General features: G+C 45.7%; 1 protein-coding gene across 1 annotated transcript; it reads left to right on the top strand.

Moving 5' to 3' along the window:
• The first annotated feature begins 12,855 nt into the window (after positions 1-12,855).
• SGK1 (serum/glucocorticoid regulated kinase 1) lies at positions 12,856-21,321 on the top strand. Its single transcript, XM_075145855.1, is given in 13 exon segments — positions 12,856-13,054; positions 13,056-13,156; positions 15,825-15,900; positions 16,338-16,413; positions 16,863-16,967; positions 17,425-17,508; positions 17,612-17,743; positions 18,029-18,141; positions 18,345-18,468; positions 18,813-18,908; positions 19,015-19,170; positions 19,277-19,366; positions 20,108-21,321. Coding segments are annotated over 13 exon segments (1,452 nt in total). The 5' UTR covers positions 12,856-12,923; the 3' UTR covers positions 20,276-21,321.
• Positions 21,322-23,077: the final 1,756 nt, after the last annotated feature.

The raw sequence follows: 23,077 nt of genomic DNA, 5'->3' as shown, positions 1-23,077 counted from the left end.
CAGGCGATAGAAGGCTTTGGTCCATGTGAAGAAAAAACTATGTTGTAAACTTTTTCATGTAAAATGTAGCAATGACCGATGTCTATGACTGTATTAAAGGCTCAAAAACCTTCCCACTTCTCAGGAACCAGGGGAGTAAGGGTGTGATCCCAGTCACTGGTATGAAGAAGGATTCTTTTTAAATGATGTCGACAATCATGTCGTCCCTTGATACCCTCTGTAGTCTCAAGGAGATACTTATATCCACTTTGTCACTGTACACCTTAGAAGGCAATTTGTGAATATCAATTCAGTGGTTAGGGAAATAAATTCAAAACCTTTTATTATAATCAGACTTCAAAATATGTTGGAACAAAATTGCTTAGTTTACCTGAGATACGCTATCATTTTCATTTAGCCTATCACATCATTCAAACAGCATTGTCTGGAGATGGTTACTGAAGAAAACAAGCTCTTGTCTGCCTAAAACACAGCAGCATAAACTCATTTAGTGCAAATTAAAACAGATGGAAAATTACTGTTGCTTTTAATATAGCTGCACAAAAAATTAAGTTTGCAAGTATGTTAAAAGTAATCATAGCAAATGCAAGATTGTGGATTACAGCCTATGTCCTAAACAAAGTATTTCAAGCATCCCAGTAAAAATAAGTGAATTTATTCATAAGAAGGCATTGGAAACTGTAAAAGAAACACCTCTCCACAAAAAGCATTGGATGCTTACGGAGAGCCCCAGAAAAAAAAAAAAAATTGAACAAGATTTCATTAGAATAACTCAGAGAAAAGCCATAAATATTGAAACAACAAATAAAGAACTTTTATTCTATAAACACACATATGCATCATAGTGGGATATGAATCATCCCACTAAAACTAAAGAGGCTACTTGCCTACCTAAAAATAAATACACTGGTTTGTAGAACTGGGAGTATACATTCTAATACAGAGTGACCTACCATGCCCTGGGGTCTACACATATCCTTTAAGGTTAAATATAACATCATCTGCAGGACTACTTTAGAATCAGACTGTAGCTCAGGAGCAGCCTGGCTGGGGGATAGGGATACTTCTCCGTCCACACAAACTTTTTCCTCTGACATCTGTTGTTACACGACAGATGTATCAGAATTGCAACACGGTTTTAACACAGAAACTACAGGTTCTGCTCTGCTGGGCACATGTTTGCTAGGCTCTCTGCACTGCGCTCTGCCTGCAGATCTTCCAGCACCTGCTAGAACGTAGAGTTTTGAAAGGCCGTGAAAACTGGAGGGACACTGTCTGCATGAAATACATTCAGTTTAAAGCAAGAGTTAGAGGTATTCACAAGTATTTCACCTATGCCAGAATTACCATAACTGTTCAGGTTGGTTTATATTATCCTTCCCTTTAAAAAAAAAAAAAAAATTTCTCCTCTTCCAGTTCAGGAGGGACTGGCTAACTGAGGGACAGCATGGCGAACTCTACAATAAGTGTTTTGAGAGGACAAGTACATGATTTTGCAGTGTTGCAGTGCTGCTTAGAGGGGCCCTCTGGGTCGCTCAGCCCATCCCACCCCGAGGCCAGACTATGGCCAGCACTGGTGCAGGTCAGTGTGGCTTTGTCTGGCTGAGGCTTGGAAACCTCCAGGAACGGGGTTTTCTCCAGCTCTCAGGAAGCCTGTTCCCAGGCTGCATTACCCTCCTGGTGGGCATTTTGTTTCCTAATGTCCAAGCTGAACACTCATCTTGCTGCCATTGCCCCTTCTTGCACCTTCTGTTACCACTGAGAAGAGTTTGGCTCTGGTGTCATTGTAGCTCCTCATCATGAAATCACAGGCTGCTGTTCAACTGCCTTTGGCCTCCTCTTTCATCAGATTATACAAGCCCAGCTCTTCAGCCTTTCCTCAGTGGTCCTGTGCGCTAGACCCCTGACCATCCTGGTAGCCCTCCACTCTGGCTCTCTCCAGTTTCTTGACATCCTTCTTGAAATGGGTGGCCAAAACTGTGCACGGTTTTCCATATTCCATTTGAGTCCACCCTATGAAATAAAAATGTGAGAAAGTGATGTCTTTCACTTGAAATAATTTTGAAGATGACTTTGAACTCATGATGTTCCTCTGAAGGTGACTGTAGCTGATGATGTTGCTTTCAGAGTGCTGGCTTCAACTCGAAGCAGCCAGGAAAAAAGAAAGGCCTGAGGGAGAACAGAAAGTGAAATGCAGGAGCAGACTAAGGAAAAAAGATCACTCCAAGGAGCAGTGAAAAGGATGGGATGAAGACAGAAGAAAAAGAAGGCTGAAAAAGAAGAGTAAGGGAGAAGTGCAGAAAATTATGCCCTGTCACTATTGTTACACTGTGATCCGGGACAAATGTAGACTAATACGATCTACTTAGCAAATGGGGATGGGTCACGTTTGAAATCATTTAAGCTAACAAGTTTCATTCTCTGCAGAGGGGAAAGCCAATGGCAAAAGTAGTCCTCCAAATAATTGCCTCACTCTACATCTCACTGAGTATGTTGCTCAGGAGCTTTACCATGACAGCCCTTGAAATATATCTTTCATTTAATTCAGTCCCTTTATAACTCTGTAGGAGCATTACTTTTCTGTCTTGGAGGGGGAGGTCCAAAATACCCTCTGTCTGGGATTTTGTCTCAGCTTTCTGTGCTGCCCACTTGCACCAGCATATCCGAGCTTGCCTCTGCTCCCAGCTGACTGAGGAATGACTGAATAAGGAGAACCGATCTAGAATTTGAATTGGTCCTCCTGGAAATGCTATTTGAAGTCTTCCAAAACAATGAATAGATTGTCCATATAGGGACTTCCTCTAAAAATGACTTCATTGCATTGAGGGCAGTACACTACCCTCCCCACAACTCTGCAGAAATCTGACTAACAACAACCTGCTCAAGAGCTAAATGCATAAGCAGAACTTCACACACGAAAAACCATCATATTTTTGGACTCAGCTTCTGGAAAAAAAAAAAAATCACGTGACAAAACCAAAGGAGCGAACAGCCCTGACATCAGCGGGGTTGGCAGTGTACTCCAGACCAGCCAATGTTTATGGAAAGATGAGGGCTAAACTTCTCTCCTGTCAAATCTGTGGATGGTAAAGAAGTGCCTTGCCAGGCAGGATCAGAAAGGGCTTTCATCATGTTCGCACCTTGCTGCCTTGCATGCTTCCCTGGAGTGTTTGTAGCAGAGATGGGACTGTATCCCAGAGTTTTTGGAGGCAAAAGAGAACCAATTCCTGTCAGAAAAGACAGCCTTGAAAATAGCTTTCTCTTTCTATAGAAGTCAGAGCGTTGTTTGCGATTCTCGCAGCCCAGAACAGCTTTACAACACTCTGCAAAAAAACTCTGCAGTTTCAGCGGGATGTTGTGTTGTGCGGGACCTGCCCTCAGCTGTTGCGCCGTGTTGCTATGCGCTCCTGCTGACAGCTGTTGTGTTTCGCTCCAAATTAGTGCCTGCCTTTCGCTCTGGAGTGAAGTAATACCTACGCGCAGGGCCAGATTCCAGTTTGCTATGGAAATGCCCCCAAAACAAGTGAAAATACTACCAAAACAGACGCTTTGTACCCATTTCCTGATCAGTCACACATGATACTTCCTCTTTCTATACGGAGTTCCCCACGCACTCCCACACCAGTTCCCTTTTTTTCTTTCTTTCCTATCAGTCTAAACAATTTCATGTTGTGAAAAGAATTCAGCATCTCAGCTGTTCCACATTTCTTGTAAGCCTGCCCTGCAGAAGCGTCAGGATGCTGAGCCATGCTCGTGAACGATGGCGTACAGCCTGGAAGCCTGTTTTTCTTCCTGCAGAACCAATTTGAAGTAAAATGTGATTTTGAAATCTATTTAAAGATCTTCCGGGAAAATGATAGTGAGTGATGAAAGAGGACCTTTTACAAGTCAATAGCTGTAAGGTATTGATCAAATAGTTTTTCATCAGTTTAGCATTCTTAAATTGCTTTAAGACCATTTGAATTGCCATTTCAGCCCAACCAAGGGTCCACTTGGCCCAGGACCACATCTCGAGTAATGGTCAGTGTTAGATACCATTCAGAGGTGTTTCTCAACCTGTGACCTCTGCAGTACTGGTAGTCATTAAACGTCGGATGGTGACCTGAAAAATGGTCACTTTTTTTTTCTAAGTAATCAGTCAAAGGAAACACAGAAATAAAAGTAATAATATTCTCAAAACATTATTGAAAAAGGCAAGTGAGTAAACACTCAAAGCTTAGCTTCATCATAGTTGTTTGTGAATTTAAACCTATAGCTGTGTTGTACAAGGTGGTCCATGGATAGTTTTCCAAAAACCTAAGCAATCCCTGAATTAACAGGATTTGAGAGACACTGTTAAAGGGGAAGGCACAAGATACTCAGAAATGCTCAGAGAAGTTTATTTCCTATCCTGGCAGCCACAAATAGGCTTATACAACGAAGTGGGGCCTGATGTCTCAGGCTCATAATATTCTTCGATATTTAAAAACACCACATCTGAGAATAAAAATGTGTATAAAGAAAAAAACACTCATTACATTAATGAACTAATGTTGGTTCTCACAGTTTCTAACATCATAACAGCCTTCCCCCCCAAGAACAAATCACATTTTCCTATTATGCTGTCTTTAACAAATGTGTTCTGTAGTTCATTAGTCATTACTGTACATATAAGTATGTTCCAGTGAGCACAAATGTACGAATAGAAGTCCTTTTACACTATTCTATGACTCAGCTCACACAGCCAAAGTGACTTGGAAGTTTACTAGTTGTGGTTGCAGCACCTAAAGACAAATATACTTGAAACAACCAGGGTGAATGCTCTGGGGCTTGAGTGATTACAGATCTTTCATCAGTGGGACTTGAGACTAGATGAAAGAGCTATAAGTTCTGTGTATGCTGTTCAAATTAGAAAAGTTAAACAAGCTAGAATAAATATATATTAAATTGAAAACACGATCAGAGTGATAAATATATATGTATACATAATACTGAAGATGAGAAAAACGTGGTCTGTAAAAAATACTTTAGAGTGCTATCCCCAGACAAAGCTGAGTGTACTTTACTACCATGCACTATCCATTTTGAAGCAGGTAAGTGAAATCAAAAAACCATTATGCAGATGCAGAGAGCTATTACTCAGCTGAATCTGGCATATGCAGCTCATTGTGTATTTTATACTTTCGTATCTCAAACACTGGCACAAACAGATTTTCTTCCTTTCTGAGAAATTCCCTTCCTTTCTCTGCTCCTTGTCTGCCTATACGTCATTTCTGTAAAAAGCGCTAAGAATCTCAAAAATGCGGCACGGGTCAAAACTGGAGCTTTACTTGCAAACCTCATGGAAACTGGGATAAGACAGCGTTTGATTTTTATTCAGAGTCCAATAGCTGTGATTTCAACAACTGTTTTGAGTCAGTCAGTCTGGGTGAGTCACTAAGTGAGCAAAACTGTTGTCAAGTTTTGCCTTGTAGGAGGTGGGCTATATGTCCAACGAGTTGAGCATGGGATTGAAAGTCACAAGCCCTACAAAATGCTTATTCTATTTCAGGATCATCATATGACAATGACCCAAGTCATACAACTTCCCCATCTCTTCATTCTTTAAAATGTCACTATTAATATTTGCCTGTGTGAGGGCTTAAAGAGCTCTGGATAAACACATGCATAAGTGAAAATCATTGCTAAGTGAAAATCATGAATAATAGCACTAATAACACAATTCCCTATAACTATAGAGAAGTCCTCAGTGCTATGTTTTGCAAGTGACTAAAGCTGCCACTGGCAGCTACGTTGCACATCGCCTTTCTGTATTTAAACTGTATATTTGCCCTCAGTGGTTGATCTGTCTACAGAAGTGGTACATCACCAAAGGCCAAAAGTCTTGTTTTCAATCTATCTCAACTGGACAGTACTTTGCTTAACCCCTTTATGCTTCAATTTCTTCACCTGAAACTTTATCTGTATTTCTAAAGAACTCCACTGTCAACAAAATATGAACTGCTTAGTAATGTTTCCTATATTGCAGCAGGCTGAGACGTGTTTGCAACATGCCAGAGTTCCAGGAGTTAATTTTTCTAATGCCCTATCAAAAACACACGGAGAAGGTTGATTCTCTTACTCCTGGTCTTTTTTTTTTTTCCCTGAAGAGAATATTCTACAGCATTATTAAACCTGTCTTGTATGAAAGATCAATGCATGATAGTCAGCTAGGCAGAGCAGAGAGGTGGTGTGTTTATCTCACTGCAGGTATAGAGATTAGTGTCATGCTGAGAATTATGTACCAGTCACACTGCATTTGCCAGTAATCCAATATGCTAGACCTGCTCTCCCCCATTCCTGTATGCAAATATTTTCTGAAAAAAGCACAGCGTTATAAGGTTCTGATGGGAAGCGTTACAGAAGTATCAGCAACTACTTGGAGCGTGGCACACTTCCAAATCTGTATCCTTTTTTTACGAGGTTAAAATGACAATGCAGCCGATGTGTGTAAGATCAGTGGCACTACGCTTACTGTTTGCCTTGCACACTGACTGAGCGGGCTGGGACACACACCTGCCTCCAGCTCCAGGCAGTGCCAGCTGAAGAGGCTGTGCCAAGGTGCTCATCACCTGGCTGACTAATGCGAGTTAGTGGGAGCTCCTACATGGAGATCTGCCAGCTGATCCAAGGGTTGGTAACACCCACCATGTGGATGCTGATGAGCAGCTGCAGACGCACTGAGGCGAGGAAGCCCTTGCTGGAGGCTGGAAAGGTCATATACTCACAACCTGTGGTCTATTGCATGATTATGCATGGGTGGGTGTCCATGCTTGTCAAAACCTCCTGATTCTTATCCTTGAATTGGATGAAAATTTTGAGATAGTCAAGTTTGAGTTAAGAAGAAGAGACAAGAGACCTCAGAGGTAAAGTTGTTGGACCTGATATACATAGCAGCAAATGCAAGTCTATGTTACGCAGACAGCCGGGCTAAATGTTAGAGTAGATTCTTTTGGTCCTGAAGTCTAGTAAACCTGCGGCCAAACCATTTGAGCTTTGCTGCCTGAAGTTAAGCTCTTCTTTGTGGAATCACATAAAGCATTTACAAAAAAGTAAAGGCAGCTTCTCTCAAAGTAAATGAAACACGTATCAAAGGTTGCCAATTCACTTTAGGGCTTAAGGTGTTAAAAAAATTTGGACTAATTGGAATACTACAAAGAGATTCACAGTGCAGTGAATGACTGAACAGGTTTGAAAATAGCATCTGGAAGTGAAAAAAAGAAATTAATGCTGCAGATGCTTGTGGCTTTTTCTTTCTGTGTCTGCCTGTGAAACAGCTTGGGACTTTTTTGTCTTACAGTCATATTTTTCGTGGTGATCATGTGCTCTGGGAAAAGCACTCTCCTGGCATTTCCAACACATTGGACAGTGGCAGGTGACGCTACCAGTTGCCAGTTCAATGTGGATAGTTATACTTCCTTCCCTTCCCCACAAATCTGGATTCAGGTCCTTTCTTGAATCACCAGAAAACCTTTTAGGTGTCAGTGTTTCCAAGTCCCACATTTTTCACTGTGGTCAGTAGCTCCTGCTGGGAAGGGAACCAGGGCTGTAGTAATATCAGATATCTAGGTAGGATTCCACCAAGGTACAGCAGATCCCTACAGTGCCTGCTCTGGCTCTTGCCATCCTAAGTTGTCTGTTTACAACGCATGTAATTACGCGAATGAGGTTGGCAGATATGGAATATATATTGCTGTACAGCAATCAATCCAGTTATTAGAATGGGAGAAAATTAACTTTGCATTTAATTTTTGGTTCTGCCACAGACTTCCCTCGGATGAGACACATTGTCTACCCTGTGGTTTAATTCCCACTTTTATAAAATAGAACTAATACTTCCACATCTCTCTGAGATGATATACAGTGCAAGGCAAGATAACGTCAACTAATTTCAAGAAAGCTGGTATGTCTTGTCTATCCAGCACAATGCAGAACATGCAGGGCTACTAGCTTGAAGCCAAGATGTATAACTCATCCTTGAGGAGCACTATGGAGCATCATACCAATGTTACAAGTCTTATCCCAGGTCCATAGCTAGACTGGACTGAGCCAGGTCAGGAATCTCTGCCTATCATGTATAGTATTTAAACTTGCCCTAAGATTTTATCTTTTTATATAAATATATATAAATCAGGAAAAAAATGATGAGCTCTTTCAGGGTATGTTGACAATACGATCCTTTAAAATAATTCCACATCTTTTACAAGTGAAGCTTCAGAAATAACAAAAAAATCACCTGTGATTCAAAAATGCCTCTACCTACCTGGGGGTTTCAGGCCCAGATTCCTTCAACTCAACATTAGACACTGCCTGATTCAGGCCACAGATGCACTGAGTTGCCTCCAGGGTGCTTATTAGTCTCTTCTGACCAAGGAGGGTACCTTTGGTGACTATATGCCTACCTCAAATGCCAAAACTTAAGAAGGGTAAATATATTATGACAGAATATATAGATACATATTTTGACTCCATTTTGGACCAGTTACCTAGGGCAAAATTAACACTTCTTCCCTCACCTTCTAGCTTAGACTAATTAGTCTACCCTCAGAAATACTGTAATAACCCCACTGGAAGCAATGGACCCAGATAACTAAGTGGCAAATATGTCCTAAAATAATAGATTATTAGAGAGAAATCCCTACAGATAAAGCCCTGTTTAGCATGCATGTTGTGCATCCTTCTGCCCAGGAAGCCTTTTACGCTTCCTGAAAGAAAATCTCCTAGAAATAATAAGGAATATTAAAGCAGTCAACATAATGGCAAGAGACATGATGGTATCACCAAGAGGAAAAGCATTAAGACCTGACAGTGTGAGCCTCCCTTTAGCAGGCCCCTGTTTCCATATCCAATTCATCTCTGAGAATCCAAGTTGCTGTTTTGAGTTAGCAGCCAGCTGAACCTCTCTCTAGCAAAAATTCCTCTCTTTGACTAATTTGCTCACTATTTACAGCATTTGGTGTCTTAACTCCAAGGTTGCTGGAGGGCTTGCGGGCTTGCAGGCTTGCAGAGATGTTTCTTTTAAGATAATAAGCTACAATGGTGATGATGGGGGTTTTGTATACACATAAAAGGCATTGAGATATCATGGTAGCAAACACCTTGTGGAACACTAGATGAAGAGATAAGGGAAAGACAGATGACCTGATAGCTAGGTTAGATCAGCTATCATTTGTATTTTAGCACATATGTTCAAGCGTGAGGTACAGGGAAACTTGTTCAGATTGTATCCTTGATAGAAAATGCCTGAATCCACCTCTGCTATTATCCTTCAAAAGGTAAAGTTTTGGAAGGAAAATCTGAGTGCCAGAGTCAGCAGACAGTGCATGTTTACACTATTCATTCTGGAGCACGTACCAGCTCCTCACATTCGGCTGCCTTGTGACCAAAGGTGACCAGCAGACCAAACTCATAGCATCACTAAGAATCCTCACTTCTCTCATGAGCCTTTTTTTATCACTTTTCCATCTTATATTTTCACCTCGTTTAGCATACTAGCATTATTCAGTTCTGATAAGACCAAAATCTGTGCAGTCACAGCACATTATTTTAAGTTCATAACAACAATAATGAATTCAAGTATCTGTCATCCAACCTGGTTTTATGAGGACTCTAAGCTCGAGAGGCTACACAACATTGCAAGGACTTACACTAATCTGGGGGGGGGGGGCACACTCAGAGGAAGGCACACAAACGTGATGCTTCTGCAGTCGCCCCTCTCTGACTGCTACGGGCTGAAATACCTGCAACATTTGCTCATAAAGTCTCAGTGACAACAACTCCGTTAGACTCAAATCAGTGTGCTGGAATTAAAATGGAAGTTAGGGCCATCGTTTATCAGCTGTTTTAACTAGAGGTCAGTGCATCTAAAGGATGCTGTAATTTTCCACTGCTTTCTACAAGGACGGGAATTACTTTTTTCTCAGTACAGCCCTGCATCACTCTGTGATCCTGTGAGTGTAATCCCTTGGCACTAAAGCCTCTTATTGACAATGCAGTAAACCTGCTCCGTAAGCATCAGAAAAGGGAAATAAAAGATGTTCCAAATTTGTGTTTGGCAAAATATGACACTGAAATCAATTAGATGTTTCCAGATCAATAGGGGCTTCAGTCAATAAACCTCCTGTCAGAACAATGTCTAGCAGACCTGTTGACAGCATTCGAAAGCTCATGATTTAAAATCTCTGTTGGGGTTATTATTAAAGCTGTTATTCAGTTCCTTATCTATTTGCTGCAACTTGTAGACATCATTTGTGGGGGCAGCCTGAAGGTCTTGACTGAAAGTTTTGGCTGTTGCACATGAAACTTAATTACAAGGTCAGAGACAAGAACTTGTTTGTTAGGGATTTACAGGAGGAAAAGAAAAGCTTTTGAGATTTTGCTTCAGAAGACAGATCCTGTTAGGAGCGCAATCTCCTTTTGTATTTGGGGGCTATGTCATTCCTGCAGTCCAAGGCTTGAATTCCATCTTTGTTTAATTAACCCAAAGCCAAATACTGCTGAAAATATTTGCAGAATTTTGGGAAGCTTCCTTCCAGAGTCAGCCAAGTAATTCTAGGAACAGTTCAGCCTGCTGCATCCTAAGGTCTTGATTCAGCAAGATACGTAAGCAGGAATTCATTCATTCAGCATTGAATTCATTGCCAAACTGAAGTTCAGAAGCTATCTGAGAATCTAATTCCTGAAGGATGGAGACACTGAATTACATTCATAAATCTTCCTCCACAGCGGACAGTGAAGACCAGGACAGAATCAGAGGAAGAGAGCTCACAAATTCCAGCTACCATGTAGGCTGCTAGAGCCTCTGACCTTCCTGAAGGGCAAGAGGGAAAAGTTTCTGTGTGCCTTGTAAACACTGTCAGGCAGGACTAACATCTCTCTGTCCGCTGCGGATGAAGAAACCCTCCAAACAGCGAGACTTCTCTAAGGAGATGAATTTCCACAGTCCAGCTATTGCTGAAGGTGCTTTGAGCTGCATCGGCCAACACAGGCCCACACTAGTGATGTGCGTGGGTTCATTCTTTAAGATAAATTGAAGCATATCCCTCCTGGCTTTACATTGGGCATGTCCAATATCTGTGTCAGCAGGATCCTGGGGTTACCCATACTGGTAAGCCAGCATGTCGTGCCTGCTCTTGCCCTTATGCCTTCGTCACCCACGGTTCCAGCAGAGTCTGTATCTTTCTGCATCTCTCACAGCCCAGCAGCGGGGCCCTGGTTTAGATGCTGGTATGGTGAAGAGCTTGATGAGCATCTGTTTACCTAGTGCTACTTTTACATGGAATATAGTTACTTGGCAGAGTCAAATGCTTTACATTAGGTTACAAATCAAATCAATTCTCTTTCTTCTTGCCAGTAAGCAGCAGTTCTTGGGGTTTTGTGAGTTGGTTAAACTCTGTGACTGAAAAAACGGTATCGATAGTATAAGACTATCAGAATGAAGGTATGGGCCCAAGGTCTGTGTAGGTCAGTCTGGGTTACCAGCACCAGCTAACAGTGCACTGCTAAGGGAAAGGGCAGGAACAGGCAACTGTTCAGTGATTTGCTCCCAAAACAGCCCTAGCTCCCAGGAATTTGTGGTCCAGGAACATGCCAGGTCAGACACACTGCCTTTGTAGTCAAATCATTCTTTTTCTATTGATTTGTCCAGCCATTCTCGAACCCATCCACACTTCTGGTGTGCACACGTCCTGGGGCAAGGAGTTCTATAACTTTTAATATTCAACGCCCACCTTCTACTTTATTTTTATTCATTTTGCTTTAAAAAATTATTAATTTAGAAGTTCAGGACAATTTGTCAAAATTTTAGCCTGAGGGAGAACATGAGTGTGAAACATCACTGTAATTTTTGGATTCTTCTCTTGTATTTACTTTCTGGCTGTACACTCCTAAAACACCGACTATAGAAATTATTGATGCAAACCCTTCCAATTTATTGATATTTTCACAGTGTCTGATGCTTTTCTATAACACTCAGCTTTCAACTAAGGGGATCTTTGGGTACCTTTTCTTCGCTTGCGTTCTCTCGCACGTTTCAACTGTTAAGGTGTTTGCTGTTATCGTTGTAGAAAAAAGTTTTAAAACGCAACCTTAGGACAATCAGGCTTTTAAGCCAAACCCCGGGCTTCTGAGAACCCAGTTTGTGACTTTAAAACGCCGCGTGAATTACAAATAATAATAATAATAATAATTATAATAATTCATCCTTTGGGAGGAATTCCTCCCTTCCACATTAAAAACCTCCGTGCTGTGAAGCGCCCGCCGACGGGCCGGCGGAGCGGCTGCACCTCCAGCACGGGGAGGGGGCGAGGGCCCTGCCGGCTGCGGGGGCCGGCAGGTGGGTGCCGGACGGAGGGACGGACGGAGGGACGGACGGAGGGACAGCGGTTTCTCGCGGCGGGGCGCGGCCGGGGTGCGCGGCGCCGGGCCGGGCCGGGCCGGGCCGTGGCGGGCGGCGGGGGAGCGGAGCCGCGCGGGCGGGGGGCGCCGCCGGGGCGCTGCCGGCGGAAGGCGCGGGGTGCCGGGTCGGAGCGGGGCGCCGGTCCCGCCCCGGCGCTATCCGGCCGCCGGGGAAGCCCGGCCGGCAGCCGCAGCCCTCCGCCCCCCGCGGGCAGCGGCAGCCCCCCGCCCCGCCTCTGCCCGTCCTGGCGCGGAGCCTTTTTGGGGGAGCGGGACCCGCGCCGTGGGTGCGCGGCAGCTCTCACCGCGCCGTGGCGGGGGGGAGCGTGGGCAGAGCCTCCTTCCGTGGGGCAGGGTTGGCCACTGCCGGCAGGTCAATTGGGGCCGGAGTGCCCCCCCCCGCCCGCGTGTGCGTGTGTGTGCGCGCTGATTACGGTAATTTTGAGGGCGATGTTGCAACGGGGCAGGGTGTGCGGGGCGGCCCGTGCTGAACTTTATAACGCTCCTGCATGTCAGCTGCCCTCGATATTGCGTCCATAGACGGGTCAGCGGGAGCGGCGGCCGGCCTCGCCGCCCTCGCCGCCTCCCTCCTGCCTCCGGGCCGCCCGGCCAGGAAGGGGAGTTATTTGGGATTACAGCGGCGGGCCGGGAGCCCAGCCACAGCCTCAGCGCTGCCGCGCCGCGCCCGGGGTCTCGGCAGGGAGCGAGATGAGGGGCAAAGAGGAGAAGTCGTCGCTGAAAGGTGGGTTCACCGCTCTGCCGGCGGAACACCCTGTCCTGGCAGGAAAACTGCTCCCCACGGGGGAAATAAGCCCTCCAACAGCGGGGCCACCGCGGAGCTGGGCACCGGGGGATGCAGGGGGGTGCGTGCGGGGTACAACGTTTGGCACGCAAAGGGGCCAGGTGACTTGGCAAGAGCAGCGGAGCCCTTGCAAAAGGACCGGTGCAAAGCGGGGACGAGGGCGGTGGTTAACCGGCCGGAGCGGGGGCAGCGGCGGGCAGCGGTGGGACCGCGCTCGGGCTGCGCCGTGGGCATTTGCAGGCAGCGTGGGGGCCGCGGCGGAGCGGGGAGGAGGGAAATGGGTTGCAGCCCGCGGCAGGTTGTGCAGAAGAGCGGGGGAGGCTGTGCCGGAGCCTGCCCGGGGGCTGGGAGACGCTCGCCCCCGCGCACAGCTGGCGTGAGTGCAGCGGGGAGGCTGCGCCGCCGGCCCGGCTGCGGGACGCCACGTCCTTGGGGCCGGAGGGAGATGCCAGGGGAGCGGCGGGCGGGGGACGGGAACTCCGGTTACCCTCAAAACTGGGGCTCGAGTTGTTTTTAAACAGCAGCACTCTGAAAGCAGTCCAGAAGGGGCAGAGGAACCTGGCTGCTCCTATACAAATCTATCAAGTTTTTGAGTTTTTGGGTTGTTTAGATTTTTGTGTTTGTTTTTTGGGGTTTTTTTTTTCGTCTCCGCTTCCATTAATGAGAGTGGCAGTTTTTGCAACAGAGTGCGGAAAGCAACAAGTGGGAGAAGCTAGAGCCCCGCCAGCCGCAGCCGGCTCTTCCTTGCTTCTCCCGTCGCCCCTTCCTTCCCTGGCGCCGGCTCCCTTGCACTCCCCCGCACCGTGGCGGCGGGGCTGGGCAGGGCCCCCCTCCGCTCCGGGAAGGACACCGGCGGCTCGGTGCAGAGACCAGCGGAGCCGGCAAACATCCCTCTTTGCTGTAAAGCCTTTGCGGCGCTTTGCGACCCCCCTCGCAGGGGTCATCTCTCTACTCCGAGTCATCCGTCTTGCTGCTCACGGCGAGCTGCAGCCTTTGACGGCTGCAGTGCTGGGGTGCCTGCCATCACCCCCCCCCCGAGGCAGACGGTACAGGCAGCTGCCAAGGGATGCCGCCCAGCGGCCGGCGGCGGCTGCGGGGGGAGGCAGCAGCAGCGGGTGTAGAGATAACAAAAAAAAAAAGATTAAAAAAAAGGGCTCCGGGCGGGGGGGGGGAAGGGGGGCAGGTTGCAGCTGGAGCCGCTGGCCGCAGCCCAGCGCCCTTCGCTCAGAGAGCAAGGCGAAATACGCGCAGGAATAAACGCCCCGTCGGGTGGAAAGTTCCACCCGCCTGTAGCGCGCAGGAGCCCGGCACCCCACGGCAGGTGGGGATGCGCACCGCGGGGAGGATCAGGGGGGAGGCCATGATACCGTTCGCCGTGCCCGCCTGCGCCCCTCGGGGCGGGGGGTCCCCGGCAGCATCGTTGCACGTTGTCCTTCGTGCATGCACCAGCGCTCGTGACGCGCCCACGGTGCGCCCGCAAGGAAGCGACTGAGCAATTAAGGCACATGGTGTTCCCAGATGACCGTGTACAGTGGAAACAAAAACTGCGGAGCGGGGCTGTTTTCTGGTGGATTCCCGCCCCCCCCCCCCCTTTTGCACTTGTGCAGTCCTCCGTCATCTCCCCACCTTTTCTAGAATCAGATCTCTGCCCTCTCCTCCAAGTTCAGGGGACTGGGATTTTATTTTTTCCTTTGCTTCCCTTTTTGACATTAAAAAAAGACTTTTTTTTTTTCCTTTTCCCTTTCGGTAATGTCCCAGCCGGGATCAGGGCAGTGCACAGGAGGGACATTTGTTTGTTTTATTGAAAACCGGGCAGGAAATCTTGTTCTCCTGAGTCACTGCGGCTCCTTCAAGGAAACGTCAGCGTCCCTTATCGCCGCTCACCCGGGGCGGCGGGCCGGCGGGCCGGCGGCGGGTCCCGGGAGCGGACGCGGGCTGTGGGGAGGAGGGGGGACACGCTTTAGGAAGAGGTGCTCATCCAGGACAGAGCCAGATTTCACCTTTATATAACCGCAAAAAATAAAGAAGGGCCGGGAAAAGAAGGGGGGGCAAAGAGAGACGGGCTAAGGGAGTTTGCTGTGCAAAAAAAAAAAAAAAGGGATTTGATGCGTTTGCTCATGGATGCTCTGCACGGTGGGGATGCTGGGGGGGAGGGGGGTGCTCGCCCGGAGGGTGCACCCAAAGTAGGGAGGTGGCAAGGGCGGCGACGGTCGTATCTTCCCCCCCCCCCCCGCGAAGTCCCCGGAGGCGGCCTGCGCCGCCTCCGGGGACTTCGGGGAGGGGGGGGACGAGCGTCGCCGCCCCGCCCCGGTCCCGCCCATCACCGCCGCCACTTAAGCGCCGTCGGGTGCCTCGCCGAGGCAGTGCGGTGCAGGGAAGCCGGTGGTGGTGTACGCTCGTTATTTATCTCTACCCACCCCCTGCCTCGCTCCAAAATGACCGTGAAAGCAGCCGAGGCGTCTGGTCCTACCTTGACCTACTCGAAGATGAGGGGAATGGTGGCCATCCTCATCGGTGAGCGGCGGGGGGCTTCTCCGAGCATGCTCGGGGAGCTGTGATACTTCTCGCAGGATGGTTTAACGATTTTATTTCTCCTTTTACTTTATAGCTTTCATGAAGCAGAGAAGAATGGGGCTAAACGACTTCATTCAGAAGATAGCCACCAACTCTTACGCATGCAAGCAGTAAGTATCAGAAATTTTGGCTGGATTTCAGTCACGAATATCACTATGTAGTGCGAGATCTACTTAAAAAAATGGTTTGTTTACTGCAATGCCTCTGGCATGAGTGTTACGGAAGAGTTAATTGATCTTCTTGAGGTATTACTCATTTGGCAACAAATCTTCATGAGCTGGGTTTGGGAGAAATGAGTTGGATGGGATTTCTAGAGCCCCGTCCCTATTTTGAACTGTACTTACTGTATAAATACACCTTTTTGTGTGACTGAATTTACTTTTTGTAGATTAATTTTACTTCTTAAGTCGAATAGATTGTTTCAGTTGCCTTCTGTAATAGCCCAAACCAAAACTCATCTTTCACGATACGTGCATGCCCTCTGGCGGAAAGACCTGCCTGATGCTTCTGGTAACTCTTCTAATCATGCATGCTCTTATCCTTGCAGCCCTGAAGTTCAGTCTATCTTGAAAATCTCCCAGCCTCAAGAGCCTGAACTTATGAATGCTAATCCTTCTCCTCCGGTAAGTAGATTGTACTCAGTGAAGCATTTTTAGAACATCAAGTCAGCCGGTAATAGAAGCGTAGCAAAATTACATCATGAGTGTTACTTTAGTTCAGCTCATAGCACACTGATGTAACTGCGGAAAAAGAGTTATCAAGTTAGACTGAAAGTTTTTCTGGACATGGGGAAAAAATTTTAAAAGTAAGCTTTATTGGTTTTTGCTTCGTTATGGAATGTGGCTAAGACATCAACAAGAACTTTTAAGTAAACTATGGCTGTTATACTCGCTTTAGGCAGTACCTAACAGTTTAAGATATCTGGCAGAGGTCCAGATTAAATTTTTAGTGATGAGTGCTAATCTTCACTTTCAAGGTCACTTTAGTTATATTTTTTAAAAAAGAGACATTATTGGGACTCTCACTACCAAGCTGTTTTAATAAATGTGGCTTCTGTCTGTTATTTTTCTAGCCCAGTCCTTCACAGCAGATCAATCTTGGTCCGTCATCCAACCCACATGCCAAACCATCAGATTTCCATTTCTTAAAAGTGATTGGAAAAGGCAGTTTTGGGAAGGTAAATCTAACTTCTTTTTGCAATTTATTTACTCTTCAGCTCTTGCATGTGATGCCTGAGGGTTGGGTTTGTACTGGCTTTGGTAAATGGTGGTCATTTAAACCAGACCTGGGCCTGCCCCAGTGCCCCGTGCCTGGCTCCCTGGGTAGCTGGGGGGAGAGGGAGTAGGATGCTGCGTTTGAAAGAGTCATAAAAGAGCAAGGGAGTGAGGAGGCTGTGGTGCTGGGAAGAATATATACTTTGCTGTTAGAGGGGAAGGGAACTAGACGTAAAAACTTTGGGCTAGATTTATCTGCCAGTGGTAATAGTGTTGGGCATTTCCAGCAAAGGGCTTGCACATTGAACTAGAGGGATGTGGCAGTGCTCAGCCGTTAACATAAAGGCTTGTTTCCAGTTGTATTTACAAGTTGTTCTGTGTTTCAGTATTGCTCAGTTCTGGGATTTTGTCCTCTTTCAGGTTCTCCTTGCACGGCATAAGGCAGAAGAGCAGTTCTATGCTGTTAAAGTCCTGCAGAAAAAAGCAATCCTGAAGAAGAAGGAGGTAAGCTGCTTCTTCATGATGCCATTGCAATGTCCATCAAATATATTTTTACTGCTATTGCTGAGGAAGTGTACTAACCATTGATGATTTCTCGTGTTTTCAGGAGAAGCACATCATGTCAGAGCGCAATGTCCTGCTGAAAAATGTGAAACACCCCTTCCTGGTCGGGCTTCACTTTTCCTTCCAAACTGCAGACAAATTGTATTTTGTCCTGGACTACATCAATGGTGGAGAGGTAAGCAGTAAGAAAATGAAATAGTGTTTCCTATCATGTGCACGGTGGTAGGGTAGACTTTTTCACCCTTCCTTTTATACGAAAAAGACTTGCAAGGGGAAAAAGTCATGGGGGAGAAGTTACTAGACTGAATGTTTCCAGCCTGCCAAGTTTTGAACTACCAAAGGATCGTTAGGCCATTTCCTGCTATTGTTCTCCCTCGCTATATATGTTGAGTCTAATTAAGTGCATTGTTAACAGGCTTTGGCGCCGCTTACACAACTTTGTTCTCTCTGTCTCCTGTAGTTGTTCTACCATCTCCAGAGGGAGCGTTGCTTCCTGGAGCCGAGAGCCCGATTTTACGCTGCTGAAATTGCCAGTGCACTGGGCTACCTGCACTCCCTGAACATTGTTTATCGGTAAGCAGCTTTGTTCAGTTTGTTGGACTAAAAAAACCACATGCTTTGTTGAATAAGCATTGAAAAGTTGATCTCTATACGAGCTCAGAATTGCTTCTAATATTTTTTTGTGACTTACTGAAGTTCTGTAAGCAATTGCACCTAAAATATGCTCACTGTAGCTCCTCTAACGAACGCTTGTCTTCTTTCATCTCTTCCTACAGCGACTTGAAGCCGGAGAATATCCTGCTCGATTCGCAGGGGCACATTGTCTTGACTGACTTTGGACTCTGCAAAGAAAACATTGAGCACAATGGCACGACCTCCACCTTCTGCGGCACACCGGAGGTACGGCCAGCCCTCAGCCCGCCACTCGCAGAGCGGTGGCAAGTGCCATCCTCGTCAGTGAAAACTGACATCTCCCACGTATATTTACGGCTGGTTAGACAAGCAGGGGGTATTACGGGTCTTGTAATGTCAGGTTGCCAGTGAGGACATGTAGGACATGTAGAGCTTGTTGAGCAGGAAAGGACAGCTCTCGAGCCGTCTCCCTGTTGATAAAGAGCTTGTAGCTTTCCGGTAGCTTAGATATTGCTGGGATTCAGTAAGCTGCTTTCATTCAGGAATGGGGAGGCTTTACTAATTATAAAGATCCCTTTGGCTAACGCGGCTCTCTTCCTTCTCTTACACAGTATCTTGCTCCTGAAGTTCTTCATAAGCAGCCCTATGACCGGACTGTGGACTGGTGGTGCCTTGGAGCAGTCCTGTATGAGATGCTTTATGGCCTGGTAAGCAACGAATCCTTCGTGACAGATCAAACTAGCTTACTCGTCCTTCCCCCGTGCCCGCCTGTCAGCCTCATTAACCTGGGTCTCTCCTTTCCCGTTCCCACAGCCGCCCTTCTACAGCAGGAACACGGCAGAAATGTACGACAACATCTTGAACAAACCCTTGCAGCTGAAGCCAAATATTACCAACTCGGCTAGACATCTCCTGGAAGGCCTCTTGCAGAAGGATAGGACAAAGAGGCTTGGCGCCAAGGAGGACTTTGTAAGTGCAAACCGGCCGGTGCCTGCAGGCGGCTCGGGAGGATGACTAGGCCATGCTGCTTGCATTAGCTTGAGTCTGAATGAATCTATTTTTCTCTCTGTAACAGATGGAGATTAAGAATCACATCTTCTTCTCCCCAATTAACTGGGATGATCTCATTAATAAGAAGATTACACCCCCTTTTAACCCAAATGTGGTATGTATCACTTCTAATTATAGAACGTATGGAGGGTGTCTTTTCCCCCCTTGTCTTTGTGGGGTGCCCGGGAGCCGGGGGGACTGGCTGGATGGCTGTGTTTGGGGAACACAGCTTTTCCTTCCCTGGTGACCATCCAGGCAAGGTTAAAAATAAGCGGTAGCTGGCTTTTTGCTGATGGACAGTCTAAATTTAGCTGGGTTTTTTGGCCTCTCACAAATGCTTCATTTGCATGGCTATTTTGAAATAATCCCCAGGATCCCTGTTTTGCCAAAAGGGAAGGTAAGGTGTAGAAAGCAAGTAGCTTGCCAAGGGCAGAGTTACATTTGGCTTGTCAGATACTAACATCTAAAGAGAGGGATCTGGTTGTGGAGGTTGTTCTCGTTCACTTTCTGAGCATTTTATAAACTAAATTTAATAAGTGGCCCAGAGATCAAAGTCCTCCCCTGCAGACTGCTGCATGGCAGAGTGGCATGTTTGCATTGGGCTTTTGTTGCGTGAGCTTAGTTGGAGGGTAGCGTATTAAATTGAATCATCTTGTTTTTAGTGAGACAATATGCAGCAGGATACAAAAAAAAGGTCAAACTAAAACTGTCAAAGGCTGTTAAACAGTGGGTCCGAGTTGATAACACTGTGAGTCTCCGCACAAGGGTGCTTGTCAACCCATTTTGAATTGAACTGTGCACTCGGAAAACATTTGGGTCTAAATGTTGCATCTTTCCTTTTCTGCCCTTTCCACAGAGTGGCCCCAGTGACCTGCGACACTTCGATCCGGAGTTTACAGATGAGCCAGTCCCCAACTCTATCGGCCAGTCCCCGGACAGCATCCTCATCACCGCCAGCGTCAAAGAAGCCGCTGAGGCTTTTTTGGGCTTCTCGTATGCCCCGCCCGTGGACTCTTTCTTGTGAACATTTTTCTTTCTTTCTTTTTTAATAATAATAACTATTATTTTTATTTTTGTTTGGCCTTCTGGTGGAACTGCCAGTTGACCAGTCATCTTGAAAGAGAATTTGCACATTTCCACCATGGCAGCTTTGCAGCCTTAATTTCAACTACACTGTTTGCTGGAAGCTTTTTTGAAGAGCACATCACTCTCTAAATGAGCTTTACAGGCTTTTCATTTCCATTCGTTCTTCCCCCAAAGTGGTGCTGTCTCCTTGGGAAAGAAAAACAAGAGTGACTGCTGCCATAGACTGCTGCAGCAGATCGTAGGAGTAAGAACAAGATGTTTTGAAATCGTGCTCCGAAAAGCCTTGCCTGAAGATCTTTGTGAACGTGATAAGGATTTTATGAAATGTGCCTTTTTCTGATGAGATCTTGTGAGCTCCAAAGCTTTCCCTGTTGCAGAGTGTGTTTCTCAGTTCATTTATGTGGGTTTACTATGTGAACAAATGGTATGCGTGTGGTCTGCGTACTACAGATGGACTTAGTTTAAAGCATCAACGGGACACTTGCAGGATACCACAATGTGGGGCATTGTTTGTTTCTTCCATATTTGGAAGATAAATTAAGTGTAATTTTGAAATTTCTTTTGTAAATCTATACAGTCAACTAAAATTATTGAAATGGGCTCACAATTACTTGTATCCAAATGCTTGAAGAAAGCATTGCTGCTATGAAAAAAGATTTCTATTTTTAGAAAGGGTTTTTATGGACCAAAATGCCCCAGCTGCAGTCGGTCAAAGCTGTTGGTTTCTTTTTTTTTTCTTTTTTAGTTTAAAAGATGTCATCTGTAAAATGGGCATTATTTATGGTTTGGGGGGTTTTTCATTCCTGATTGTATGTACTGTAAAGAAGATCTGTACATTCAGTTGTAACTCTAGATGTATATTTAAACTTACAGACTTACTTGTAATGTATACCATCATTGTAATGTAATATAATTAACATGGTTATATGTATCCTATTTTTTTGTGACCAAACCCATTGGTTTGCAGTAAAATCTTGAAAAATACTTCCATAAACTCTGTCATTCTTCATTTTAAAACAAAGGTTTTCTCCCTGCAAAATTTTAGCCAGCTTTTTAAAAAAAAGCTAAGAACAAAACTGAGCTGCCAATCAGCTAAGATACCGTGTAATTTTGCTTAGGTGTGTGATGGTTACTCCGCCGAACTGCACTCGTACAAGTCTTATCATGGATTCACCCTGGCAAAATCCTTGGTCTTCTGAGTGTGGGTCTTTGAGTGGGTGTGTATCAACGCAGGTGCTCTTACGTGGTACGAATGTTCACAGTTCCTCAAAAGGAGTTTCTCTACCTCTAGCAAAGGGAAGGTACCGCTCTCTAGTGTGGACAAAGCATAACCTACGCTTGAAGAATTCAAGTCCTTCAGTCAGTTGTGTAACAAAGGCTTGAGCTGTTCTAGCACCATGCTGCAGACAAACGCTAAAAGCAGGTTGGTGTAAGGCTGATGGAAACTCCCAACCTGGGAGTCCATCCTGGAGCATCAAACATTGCTGCCATAGGGTGGGGAATTGAAATGCATCCTGAGTTTACCAGTGTGCCAAAATCTGTGTTGGGGAGGCAGATTTCACCAACTGATCATGTGCTTACCTGGATGGGGAAAAACAGACTATTCATCTAAAACTGAGCTTTTAAACACAGGTTTTTATTACTGAGTACTACTGGGTGGCCTGCAAGAGGGACTTTCAGCCGAGAATTAAGATAACCACTTCTTCTGGGGTGATCTCATTCAATTTCTTTTGCACAGTGATGGATGGCTTCCTTCTACGAAGGACAGCGTTTGCACCTTATTTACAGCTCCCATTATCCACTGGTTACTGCAGTTGGTGGTCTTAGCAATTTGGAGAATCAAAATGAGCAGTTGCTGAGAAAAACCTGGGCAGAGTCAACTGTTGTTTGGGCCACTGGGATAACGGCAGTGTAAGCAAAGCTCTCATGGGGTGGTATTTCTCTTCATTATATTTCTGAGATAAAAGCATGCAGTAACTTTCCATCTGTTATTATCCGCTGGATGTAGGAACAAAAAAACCTGTATGGCTTCAGCTATAAACTGTGTCTGGGAGACCACACTCAGAGCTGAAAATGCTAATTTATAGCAGCCAAGAAACCCCTCTCCTTTCCGATCATGTTAGTATATGAAAGAGATGCAGCCACCTCCCCCTCAAACTCCCAACAATCGCAAATTCATGCGCTCAATAACTCTTTGAATAGTATACTGACAGGCCTTGCAAAGTCTTCCAGTGCTATAATGTGCCTGAAACACCTTTTGTGTTGTTGACTTGTAGGCTAGAGATGTTATATAGTGCTAATTTGCTCCTATAGAAAATGAAACTGCACTTGCTAAGCGATGAAGTTTTGCAATACGCATTATCTTTGTCTCACATTTCCCAGGCATTAGCAAGGTGCTTCGTGCAGATACGCGAACAGAGTACTGCAGCCCTAGGGTAACAAAACATTAAATACTATCTATCGTTTCAAGAAAAAAACCCACTGGAATCATTAATAATGAAGAAGTATGGAACTTCAGTGACTCAGAGGTGTACCTTGGGTGCGTTTCATCTTTGTCAAGATGTAGGGTATTATTTTAATGGGTTACTTTTAAAAAACAATGTATGATTGTAATTTTAACTGTTCTACCGTGTGTAGGCTCATTATGCGGCTGCTGCTTTGTGCAAAAGTCTGCAAATGCTAGCAATGAATATTCAACACATGCCGCCTCAATTTTGTAGTGTAGAAAAGGTGAAATATT

The sequence above is a fragment of the Calonectris borealis genome, chromosome 3 (genome assembly GCF_964195595.1).
Source record: "Calonectris borealis chromosome 3, bCalBor7.hap1.2, whole genome shotgun sequence".
NCBI classification, from domain to species: domain Eukaryota; kingdom Metazoa; phylum Chordata; class Aves; order Procellariiformes; family Procellariidae; genus Calonectris; species Calonectris borealis.
Note: the sequence above shows the minus strand (reverse complement) of the source record. Positions and strands in the feature narration are given on the sequence as shown.